Source organism: Struthio camelus, chromosome 2 (genome assembly GCF_040807025.1).
Source record: "Struthio camelus isolate bStrCam1 chromosome 2, bStrCam1.hap1, whole genome shotgun sequence".
NCBI lineage: Eukaryota > Metazoa > Chordata > Aves > Struthioniformes > Struthionidae > Struthio > Struthio camelus.
In genome coordinates this window covers 2,100,945-2,113,408 of record NC_090943.1, presented here as the reverse complement: position 1 = coordinate 2,113,408, position 12,464 = coordinate 2,100,945, and the positions used below count along the sequence as shown (strand labels likewise).

The 12,464-nt window shown below is 46.8% G+C and overlaps 1 protein-coding gene across 8 annotated transcripts in view; it reads left to right on the top strand.

Moving 5' to 3' along the window:
• The window catches only part of PTH1R (parathyroid hormone 1 receptor), a 142,807-nt gene that overhangs the window by 63,480 nt on the left and 66,863 nt on the right, over nucleotides 1-12,464 (top strand). For all 8 annotated transcript variants that reach the window (XM_068934051.1, XM_009684146.2, XM_009684145.2 and 5 more), the window contains one exon: nucleotides 11,305-11,410. In XM_068934051.1, the coding sequence (XP_068790152.1) occupies nucleotides 11,305-11,410 (106 nt within the window). The remainder of the gene's footprint in view (nucleotides 1-11,304; nucleotides 11,411-12,464) is intronic.

Below are 12,464 nucleotides of genomic sequence, written 5' to 3'. Positions count from 1 at the left end.
GGATCTCATTTCATAGTTCAGCCTTTTGGGTTACACCTTTTTCACTCCAGAGATGTGTAGCAGGAATGCAGGCAATCATTTTGGAGAGATGGATGTTCTCCTACAGCTCCAGGTCCTGGAAATGTACCACAAATGTCAGTTCTCCTTGATAAATGACATATGCTAAATGTAAATCACAAGATCACTTAGTAAGAGAGGCATTTGTTTGGCAGAATGGCGAAGGAAGGAGATCCATACAGCTCATCAAGAGCTTTGAGGTGACAAGAATGACAAAGGTCCTCTTCTATTGCTGTCGTGTTATCACACCATCCCAAATAAATCTTTCAGCATTACGGTCATAAATGCAGCGGACATCAGTTTTGGGATCAGCTAATTGCCTTTGACATGAGTTATGATGAGTCAATAAGTTGTACTTTGTTCAAGCAGATTTTCTTCTCATTCTGCTTGTGCTGCTTGACGGATGAGACTTCCCCAAAGCAAAGTGAGAGTAAATAGGATTGGAAGGGCATCAAGACCAGCTCAGCCCAAACTGTTCCGCAGGGAACCTCAGTTCCATCAGATATACTCATGTGCTGTAGGACCACAGGTGTCTCAGTGATGACAAATTTCCTGTGCCCATGTAGCACGCACAAATGCAGTCCTCTGATCAGTGCTGATGGTGTATAATATGCACATGTTATGGTACGGCATGAGCAGTGGATTCCCATGAGGTGAGTTTCCTTTCTTGGAGGAAGCTCAAGAATTTGCAGTGCTCTCACTTATCGTGCCTTTGTTAGACATTGAACATCTTTAAACTTCATTTGTTCTTAAAATGAAATGCTCCCAATTCTGCCCAGCAGGTTTCCATGCCCAGGTTTCCTCTTTTCCATTCTTATTATCTTTCTTATTACAGCAATCATGGGAGGTCCATGCTGAGATCTGGACTCCATTGTACAAGGGCAGAGAGGATGGTTTTATGATCTAGGGAAGGAAAAGGTCCTTCTTCTCTTGGCAGGGGATTGAGACACCGAGAGATAGGAAGATGAGCTCCTCTAAAGTATATAGACACCTACCAGCCACGGAAGATCTGGGTGTGAGAGTTTTGTGCGGCATTACCTAGAAAGGCAAGGACTCAGCAGGTGCTCAGCCAAGGCCCTCTGAGCCTAGCCTCAGTAGATTAAATGCAAGGAGTGTTGTCCCTCCATGCGTAACAGCAGTTCTCTCAGCAGTATATCCTCCCCACAATCTTTGCCTTTGCCAGGTCCGGGGCTCCCAAGATGTCCACCCAGTGTTTGTCTTACTGGGGTGGCTTCTTTTCTTGGGACTGCTTGTGGAAAGGCTCACCCAGTAGGACAAAAAGCAGGGATCATCCAGCCTGGTGAGGGCAGTTGTGACGGCTTCAAGCAGAGCGTGAGGCTTTCTGCAGCTGCAGCGCAAGGTTCCCGCAGCCAGTCAGCTGCAGCAGAGACGTCCTGCTGTTCTGGAGCAGGCAGTGGTTTGGGTGATGTGGTCAAGGGATTAAGGAAAAAACAACAACCTCATTTACCCTCTGGGAGACTGGGAAAACCAGGTGGAGAGCAGAGCAGCTTGTGCACTAACCTCTCAGAGCTTCCTCAGCTGCTGGCCAGAGTCCTGTTTTGTCAGGATTCAACCAGCCCTTCTTTCCCCCTCACATCAACTCCCTTTCCCCCCAAGCTCTTCTTCAGCCGGATCTTCCTTCTGTCTTGGCTTTCTCCTTGCCTTTCACCCTTCTCTCCCTCTTGACTTGATTGTCCCTGTCCTGTCTTTATGATCTCAGTCTTTGAAAGGACTAAGACTAAGAAATCCACTTTCCTCTCCTGTTAGTGGGGTGGGTTGAGGGATAGACACACACACACACACACGCGCACGCACACACACACACACACGCTCACTGCTTCACATAGCAGGACAGCAATGCAGAGAGCTCAGCTTAGCGCCCAGCTGCCCAAACTCTCAAATCTGAAGTCTTGCTATCATTGTAAAACCACTACGAGTGAGATTCGGCAAGCGCAGAGGGAGATGGATGCTTGTCCCTCATCTGGCACTGCAGAGTTCATGGGTTAAAAACAGGGGTCATCATCTAGGCCCACATCTGGTCTGCGACAGGCGGGTATGTCTGATGCTCAGCCCCACCTGAGACATCCACTTTCTTGCTGCCATACCCTGGTGGCCTTCCCTTTATTGAGCTGTCCAAGGGGTAGGGACAGAGAGCCCAGTGTACGCGCTCACATAAGCTGCAGACCCTGCAGCAGGGGAGTTTTCAAGTCTGCTTTCTAATGCCTCGACCCGATTCATTCACAAGCCCGGGGAATGATGCTACGACCTGACCTTCCTCCCACCATCCTCCTCGCCATTGCTGTGTCCTAAGCAAACCACAGCTCCGCTCCTATAGCTTTTGCCATTAGCTCCTGGCAGTGGATCATGCCTCTGCTGCTTTCACTACTGTATCTCTGGCTGGGCCAACTGGCACTCCGACTTTATTTATTTTTACATCTTTCCAGTATTAACCTGACAGGAAATAGGTTGCAAACCACATTTTTTTTTTTCTAATGTTGGAAATAATGCCTATTCAGTTAAAACTAAATCCCTCAGGGCAGAGCAAATCCCACTCCCTGCTCTCCCCCTAGTTAGCTCCTGTTTGCAACAAATTGCCCCCAATGGATTATTAAATTTTTGTTGTTGTTTCTGCATAGTTTTTTGTGCCAAGGCACTGATGATACAAGGGGCAGGCAGAGGGGAGGAAGCATGGGGTAGCATAAGTGAAGAAAGGGAATTAAATTTTCTGGGCAGTAGGCAAAGCCTGTGTTGCCCAAATTAGAGAGAGTTTATCTTTATTTACCGTGGTCTGTCTCCTCATGAGGGAGATGGTGTAAGCTGTCACTGAAATATGAAGTGCCAGGCCCTCACAGTCCAAGCATGAGCCCAGAGTAGTTTTCACGGGATGAGGGACCTGTTTTGCTTGAAGTGCCAGCTTCCAGAGTCAAGCGATTGGGTCACCATCTCAGCACTCCTTCTGAACCCAACATGGGGTTTTGCTTGCCAGGAAACATGAGCCCTGAGTGACGGCAACAGCTGGCACGAAAATCCAAAATATCACAAATATGCCTCTATTTCTCCAGCTTTAGCATCTTGTGTGAAGCATGACTGGACAGGCAGCACTGTTAAGCACTACTTCGGCTACAGTCTGGGAGATCCTAACTTCCTATAGGGATGGCAACATCCCCTGTAACAGAGACTGCACGGGGTATATTTTGTCCAAGACAGCACATACAAATCCTGGTCCTTCCATACTTGCCAGGGTTCATACTGATCGGAGCAAACCGGCAAGGCCCAGTGGCCAGAAGATGGAGGGCTTAAACAAATGCTTGCCTAAGTGTAGAAAACAGAGAAAGATGACAAACCAGAAAGCTAAACCAAATCACAAAATAACAAAAGGAATCCATTCCTGCTCACCTAAAGGAGGGCAACTCCATTTATAACATACAGGCAACAGGACCTCAATTCTTGCTCATGTTGCCATCCCACCACTGACCAATCTCCTGTAATTCCCTGTGTTCCTAACCGTTTCTACACTGCCACCTATTCCTGCTTCTGGCCACTTCCACATCGCCGTGAGCTCCTAACCAATCCTGTTTTGCTGCTCTTCCTGCTGAAGGCTGTATCAGCTCCTGCAAAAGGCAGCTGAAACCCTACTCTGAGGCATTCATTCGGTGTGCCTCCCCTGTCGGCCCTGCCTAGCTTCACCACCCCGTTGCTATCAGTCCAGCCTGATGCTCCGATCTCAGTAGAGGTATGCTTACCCGCAGCAGCCGCAGCTCCGGCCTCAGATTAGACCTGGGCAAAGCTGTTTAAGAAGCATAAAGCTCTCCAGGAAGGTTGTCCCTGTCTCTCTGAGTGAAGACTGAAGCACTCCTAACCCTAACGGCTATCTTGACCTTCACAGGGTTTAGGAAAGCAGCCTGCTCCTCCAGTAACGCGGCAGGAATCTCTAATTCTAACTTTCTTTCCTTCCCATTCATGCCCTCAGCCCAATTGCAATCTCTGTTGCAGAAAAGGTTGCGGTGTTTGACCTTATATTCCTTGGTGTGGCGTTTCCACGAGACCCTTCACCCAGCTCTGATTTAAGGCAAATCTTAAAAATGCTCTATCACGCTCCTCAGAGCTGATTAACTGTTGATCCCGGTACCCACTGTAGCCCATCAGCGTCTGTATTCACTCCTCACAAAAAGACAGTGCTGTGATCACCTTTTCAGAGGCGGCGCTGACCAAAAATCACCAAAACCAGCAGCGCTGTTTTGAGATGGGATCTGCACAGGTTGGCTCCAAATCCGTCACACCTGGTTCATGCACCCCTGGGATCCACTTCCTTTTTTCCTCCAGATCACCAGCACTGGTGCTTTAATTTCCATACCGACCTTCTTCCCCTCTTTCTCATGCCCACTGCTCCTGCCTGCACCCCCTCACTCCTTCAGACCGGCAATTACCCAGTCTACTGCCTTCCAAGATGGTGATCACCAGCAGTCCCTTGTATTGGGCCTGTTGAGCGGCTGTGATGTTCTCAGCTCTGACCGAGGAATCTGTTTGCCTTTAGCTGCTTTTTGAGCTGCTGCCAGGGAAGTTTCACAAAAAGGATAGTGTTATTTCTGAAAATGAGTCCCATAAACAAGGATGAATATGACCTCCCCGTTGAGATTTGGGGTTTACTTTAGTGGCTGGGAGATCAGCCAATGAAATGGAAATACCAGAAAACATTATCATAATTACCCCATGGCCTCCTCTGGGGGCAAGGGAAAGGGGAAAAAAAAAAAAGAAACAACACTGACTTAACAGTCTCTGGATAGCATTGTCATTTCGCCCGTCTCTGCTTGGCCTGCCTCCTGCTCTGCAGTTCTGCTTTCTCTTAACAAGGGGGAGAAAAAAACGTTCCTAGAACCTTTCCCCACAAAAAACTTTTTCTGGCAAAAATCAGTGCTGGGAAACCAAGAAGTAAGAACCATTGAGAAAGAGTAGCAAATATGTTTTGATTGCAAGTTTGGGGAGGCCAGGGAGGAACCCAGTGCCTCCCAGCTGCACCCAGGCCACAAAGGCAGGAGTGAAGGGCAAAGCTCTCTTTCTAAACCTACATATGCAATGCTGGTTTGTATCCATTGAACTAGTAAGAATTCGATGCCAATAAGATCAGTGCAAGCATTTATGCTGAAGTAAGTTAGGGAGGGCTCATGGAAAGGGATTTGCTGTCAGAGCTCTTAACAGTGATTATCTTTTGCAGGGGTGTGATGACCTCTTCCTTTCACCTAGTTGGATTTGGGAGAGGTACCTGTCTGCGACACTATTTCTGACTTCCCTCAAATCCTTCTCTTGTCCCCAAAGTTCACACCAGCAAAAGCTCTGCTCCTAAATTCCTCAGCTCTTGTCAGCTCTGCTCAACTGACCAGTTACTGCAGGCTCAAGCTGCCCAAAGGCCTCACGCCATTCAGAGTAACTGTACTCTGTGCAAGTTTCCCTGGGAGTAAAAAGCAAAGTTGCTCCTTAGAACTTGGCAATCTGCCCTTCTAACCATCCCCAAACAACTCAGCCTAATCCCTCATCTAGGGCTGCAATGGTGTGTGTTGCTTGGTCATCAAAGGATGCGTTTCTGTGGTGTAGGCAAGGACAGACATCTTCAGCTCCTTTCTGTGATGAATCAAGGCTCATAAAGAGCTTAACAGCAGTAATTAATGTCCTGTGAGAGAGAAGATATGAGTCTGAGAGAGGCTGAGTTTCACAGCTTCTCATGCAAAGAAGAGGCAGTATGGCTGAATGAGTCAGACAGGGACGGGACAGTTGTGGTTTCTATACTCGACTTTAACCTTGATCTAACAGTTGACCTTGTCTGGGTCTTTGTAAGTGCTTGAGCTTCATGATTATTTGATAGAGGTAGTGAGACCTGGGTTCCTTGAGAAAGCATATTTTCATTGACATTCTTGTGAAACATAGGCAAAGTTTCCTTCAAGCTCCTTAATCTGCTTCCAGAGACTTCAGAAAGAACCAGTTGTGGTTGCTCCTGTTGCATGGCTTGCATTGGAGTAGGTGACCCTAAGACTTTGGGTTGCCATGCCAGCGGTCCAGAGCTCTCAGCATTCAGCTGTTGAACTGGGGCTCCATTTCTTATCAACCTAGTAGGACTGAGGGTAATTCGGAAGTTCTCCGTCTTCATGTGAATTTTCCTGCAGTGAAATATTTTAGCAAGATTGTTTTGTTTTATGGGGGTTTTTTGTGTGTTATTTTCCTTCTCTTTCCATTATGCGAAACTACACTTCATCTTGAAACCAAACTAGTCTTAAGTCACAGTCTAAATTCTCCCATGAGAAAGACATTCTGAGAGGCTCTGAAGATGATCTTCCTTGCTTCCTTCCTCCAGTGCTAGGGAGGGTATTGAGGAAACATCGTCCAGGTAGAATCAGGGATTTCAACTATACAGAGAGGGACAGTAATGTAACTAACCTATGGCTCATGCCTAGCCACGCGAGAATATCACGACTCAGCTAAATAGGCGAATAGGCTAAATAGGATGGGATTTGTTTCCTAATTTCAGATACACAAAATGTAGGTATCTCTACCTGATTCATTTCCCTTTATAGTCAATGGAGAAAAAAAACAAAGTACAGCTACCTGATCTATTTTAGATGCTGGTTTGAGGATGGAATGAATCTCAGTTGAACCTCACCATATCTAAATCTCCAGTGACTGTGAGGTAAACCCTGGGTGAATACCTCAGGCAGAGACATCTCAGATGGGAAAATCTTACCCTAGATGTCCCCAGTTGGCCAAAAAGGGAAGCATTGCATTGGCAAGAGCATATTGGTACTGGGTTGCACATGGGTGAGCTCTAGGACAGCTGAAGAGGTTCTCAATTAAAGATACAAAGTGTGTGTGTGGTGCTGAATATGACAGTCTTGGTGAGTTGTAGCCACAATGTGTGCTTGGAGGAAACATTTCCAACATCTCCTCTCGACCAGCTTTCCCAGTGGTCCTAAAGAACTGGTGCATAAAATAATCAAAGTAGATCGGGATGAGCATGCCAAATCGGATCATGTCCTGAATGCACATACATGTTCCTGCATACTCATCAGGGCACAAGGTTTCTGTAGGGCCTTGGCAAAATGAAAGGCTTACAGGAATATTAAAATGGCCTTTCTGAGTCAACCTTCTATTCCAACAGACCATGCCCAGGAGCTGCCAGCTTAGGACGTTTAGAGAAAGAAATAGCTCTTGCAGACTGGTTATTACCTCCCAGCTTTTGGGGATCAACAGTTTAAGACCTTCCTGCACTAGAATTTGCCTCCAGGCTGCAGGGTTTAACAGTCAGCGGTGGATTTGTCCCCTGTGAATTTGGCTACTCCTGTTTTAAATCCACTGTTGCAATTTGCCTATATGCATCATCTTTCTGTTTCTTTTAGACCTCATTCTCTTCCTCACGTGTGTCCCAGGACTCAACTTTTGCAAAACTGCTACTAATTATTCCCCTTTCCCTTTCTCTGCATCATCCAGTGTTTTATAGACCCCTCTCATACCCCTACCTCCAGCCCTGTGTTTCTCCCAACCTCAGGGACCCAAATACACTCTGGACAAGTGACTGCTTTGCCAGCAGCAGCTCCCACTTCTTAAGAAGGCCTGCAGCCCACACCTCAGCACTTCTGAAAATAAAGCCACTTATTTAATTGCCTAGGAATATTCATATTCAAAAATTTGGCATGAGCATTTGCTAATGGTTTTAGCAAGGCCATTCCACAGTATTTTTGGATCAGGTATCAAGATTATTTGTTAAAGAGGAAGTTTTGCCAAATCTGATCCAAATATGTCTAATGCCATGAAGGCACCTATGTTGCAAAAAAAATGCTCCAATTGATTTCTTTTGACCTTTGACAGCTAGGCTGGAAAGACGAGTACTGCAGCACTGTCTTAAGATCAAAATACCCGGAGCATGACAATTAGACACACAAGTGCAAGTGGAATTGAACAGCTCAAAGTGCTCTAACAGGTTGCAGGTGCCACAACTGCTTTGTCTGGTTTCCACCTGTCCTGGTTGCAGAGTTTCTGCCTGATCCCGCAAACTGGCCCTTGAACTCAAGGCTGAACCGTTTCAGCGCCCTGATACAGCAGAAGCTGTTTGCCCGCCTGTCCCTGCTGAACTTTCAGCCAGGCAGACACCTGAAACGTCTCAGCAAAGGTTTTGACAAGGGCTGGAGGTGAAGGGTGTTGGCGCATGGGAATGTGCAAGCTGGATCGGAGAGGAAAACAGGTCCGGCACCACTTGCAATTAGACGTCCTGGAACAACTTCAGTTTTCCTTCTCAGGTGATTCAGCAATAAGGAAGCAGCAGTGCTAGTTTGCATAATTTTCCTTTGAGTCTCTTGAGAATAGGTGTTTACTCAAGTCACGGGACTGCATGAGAACCTCCATTCTTATTCATATGTATGGTTTTATATATGTTTCAGCCTCCTTGACCGAGTAGAAACACAGAGAAACGTGGCCAAATAATATCTCGCAATATTTATACCAGCTTTTGAGGGAGAGGGGAGAAAATGAGGAGACTTTTTAAGGCTCTGACAGGTTGGAAGTTTAAGACTGGCTCAGGAAAGCAGAAAATCTGGGTTCATTTCAGAGCTCTGCCCAGCCATCCTGCCCCGCTCTGGGCATGGCGCTCAGTGCCTCAACTCTCCTTCTGGAAAATAAAGCTTCTTTTCTGTGCCTGGCCAGGAGACCGTACATCCTGCTGGCCAGGAGCTGTCTCTCGCTGCCCCCTTTCAGAGCACGGCCAAAGAAGCCGGACGAAGAAACACACAAGAGATGAATCATTTGAAATGCCTGAGGTCAGATTCTGCTCCATTTGGCCAGTATAAATCCACACTAACTCCTCCAGCTTTGGTAGAATCACTCAGGATTTGTACAGCTATAAATGACAGCAGGATCTGACCCCAGAGTCTTATGTTTCCAATGAAAGAGTCGAAATGTTGGATGTTGCCTTAAAGGTGGACTGGCCAAACATCTGGAAAGGGATGGCTTTATTTTGCATTAACGTTAACGCGGTTTTGAAACCATCTCCCACTTCTGAAGGAGGATTTTAGCGTGATTTTCTTCCAGGGACATGAAAAACTAACTTCTGTTTTACTTAGAACTCCCTTATCAGATTTAGCTATCCATCTGTGTGCCTATTAGCACATCAGCTGCTCAAACATCCACTGTTTCTCTCCATAGGAACATAGGGGAAATTTAATCTGAATTTACTTCTAAGTTGGATTTCATTAACCCTCAATATATCATTTGTAGTAACTCTTACTCAAACACTGATTGGCCTTCAGTTGATTCATCTCACTTGCTTTCCAAAGTGAATGAAGTTAAAACGAGCAAAGGCACCTTAATTCCAATAGCAGCGTTTTATAGGAACAATGAAATGGCACTACCTCGCTTTAGTCTGTGCTTCAGCGGAATTCAGACAAGCAGTCCCCCCTGCAGACAGGCTCTACAACCTATCTTGAGGTTTCCTTCTCATGTTAAGGTCTCTACTGGCTTCACAGATTTTTCTATTCTTTTCCTTTGCCTGCCTGTACACTAAATACTGATGTTTAGTCCAGCTCCATCTATCCCGATGTGGCATGTTGCCCTAGATTGTGCGTGATAGATTTACTGTGGCTGGACTCACCAGCACAGTCAATGTAAGTTTAAAAAAGGATGCTGTTTTCTATAAGAGACCAGATGGATATAGCCCAGAGAGCTCCACATCTACCCCTCGTGCCCTTCTACGATGCAAATCACAAAGCCCCTAGAGGGTAAGCTCTGCACCACCCATTCAAATCTGGGGCAGAAAATGAATGTACAGGCTATAGAAAAAGGCTAAGTATAATGTGCTTTTAGAAAAAAAGCAAGAGAGGACAAAGGCAGTGTAATTTCAGAGTAGGTGGGATGGATATGGTGAAATTTCTCCCCACTCCTGCCAAACCGACCTGAAGGAAAGTTCCTCCTATTTTCAGACCTTGTCTGGCAAGTGGGACTGGCCCTGAATATCTGAGCAGGATTCACAAGCCAGGTGCCCAAGAGGCACATCAGAAAGTACGAACAGCCATACCGCTCAAGATCAAAGGTCCATCCAATATAAGAACCAAAGCATTTATAGAACGAGCCTTCCTCTCAGTTTTACCCCCAGCTTCCCCAGGCTAGCAGTACTGACAGAAATGTGCCATCTTTGTGAAGCAAAATGTTTTTTTTGACAGCTAACAAGTGTCTTTGGGGACCTTTTATCATCACATATCAGCAAGCAGCAAATGGAGGAGGATAAAGCAGGTTCTGGGAGATTGCAGCCTGCTGGGACACTGTGGCATGGGAGTCCCGCTAAATAGCAGAAAGATTTTTGCTTTTCTCACCTCACATTTCCACTGCTGTCTATGTGTGTAGAGGAAGGCAAACTCAAACCTAGGAGTATGAGAAATACCCTGTGCTATTTCCACCCCAAGACTGTCGCTGACTTCATATCCCTGCTCTCTTGCATAATCCTGCCCCCCTTCCTGTCCCCACTCCTCTTTTGCCTTGTCCTCTGGAGACCTTATGCCTAGCACACATCGGAGGAGGAACCTAATCCTTCCGGCGTGATGTTTGCAGCCTCCTCCTCCCGAGCCCTTAGACTCTGGGGGGCAGATGCCCTCAGGTCATGGCCCTGCCTTGGGCAGCCCCTTCCATGTTCTTGGATGAGGATGGGATGTTGATAGATCTTGATGCCATGTGGCCAAGGGCCTCCATGAGGAACTGGAAATAGCACTGCGTTAATGATGGCAGGTTGAAATTCTTAAAGGGAGAGGAGGCCTTGGTACTTCTAATCCCTGGCAGTATTCTTCAAGAGGACAAGGTGGGTGTCAGGAGACACAGCATTGCTCTGCCATTCCCTGAGTGCTATGTTTACCTATGTTCCTATGTCCCAACAGGGCCAGTTTTTATAGCGTACCGATATTTTTTCCATCCCATTGGATAATAGCTTCATCCCTCCAAGCTGCAATCTTGTAATACTACCCTATAAATCTCTCCCTTCCTATGTGCGTGCAGGTATCTGTGATGTGAGCAATTGCATTGCACCCTTCCTCTGCCATGTACAGAGATGTTTCCATGTGACATCTTGGAATGGGCACTGCTTGGGACGTTAATTGCTGAGCAAACTGAGATATACAGAGCAAGGCTGATGGACGAAACTGTTAATGGAAGGGATTATCCAAGACATTTGTGTCCTACTGCTCTTCCCGTGCAGAGGTTTAACCTCTTGTCTCCTCATCACTACAGGTGGATGCTGATGATGTCATCACCAAAGAGGAGCAGATCTTCCTACTGCTAAAAGCCAAGGCCAAGTGCGAACGACACCTGAAAGCCAAGGTGCCCAAGGTGCATGGTGAGTGCTCCTACAGGAACCTGGGTGGCATGGCAGGGGCTGGGAGGGCAGAGCTAGGCGCCTCTCTGATCATCCCCAACCCTTCCTCATAGTCCATTATGCAGAACATTCGAGGGGACAAGGGACTGGTGTTTCAGGTTGGGCTATTAGTAAGACTTACAGCACAAGGTGTTCAAAAGTAACTTTGTCGCAGCCTCTTTCTCCTAATCCAAAACTCCAAATACTGTATTCAGGGGGGTCAAGAGGATGCCACAGTCATGATCATGGGCTTATAGCCCTTTCACTATACCCAATGCCCAGGCAATGCATGGAGGATGCCATCAGCCATCTATTCTCCTGAATAGATAGCCTTTTCAGTAAGACACTGGTGCTGTGGGAGACAAAGCAACCCTCCAACACCTCTCCTGTGTTTCCCTCTAATGGAACCGCTATATGTTCTCCCTGAATGGGTCAGAACTTGGTTTAGTCCCTCTCTTCCACTTCCGTTCTATTTTAAGCTGCTAAATCATTACCAGATGTGGGGGTGGGAGGAGAGGAAGGGGAGAAAGCTGTCTTATATAGGCTGCAAAGTAATCATCCTTCCTCAGTTTCACAGCTGTTAATTAATGGGACTGGGGCTGTAAGCTCTGGCATCCTGCACCAACCCAGTGAGTCCTGGGTAGGCATTCTGTCTTCTCTCCCTCTTTTGCCTGAGAGGAGGGAACAAACCAGACTGCCTCCCATCTTCGCATCTCAGTGATCCCCCTTCCCACAGCTATCACTGCCTAGAGTAGCTGGAGACTGCATCACCACCCAAGGGAAAGCCTTCCAAAGTGAGCTGTGATTTTGGAGCAGAGGTACCTGCCTACCTAGTGTCTCTCTACTGTTAGAGATCACAGCAAGGGGCCATAAAAGCCCAGGTTTCATTTTCTTCCAGGCCTCCAGTTTTACATCAGCCAAAACCTCAAGCCACATCCTCTGTGCTTCTTTGTCCTGTTCACCCAGTGCTCAGTTAACACCTCATTAAAAAGCACATGTGCAAAGGTATTTCCTTCTGTTGTACTTTAGATCACCC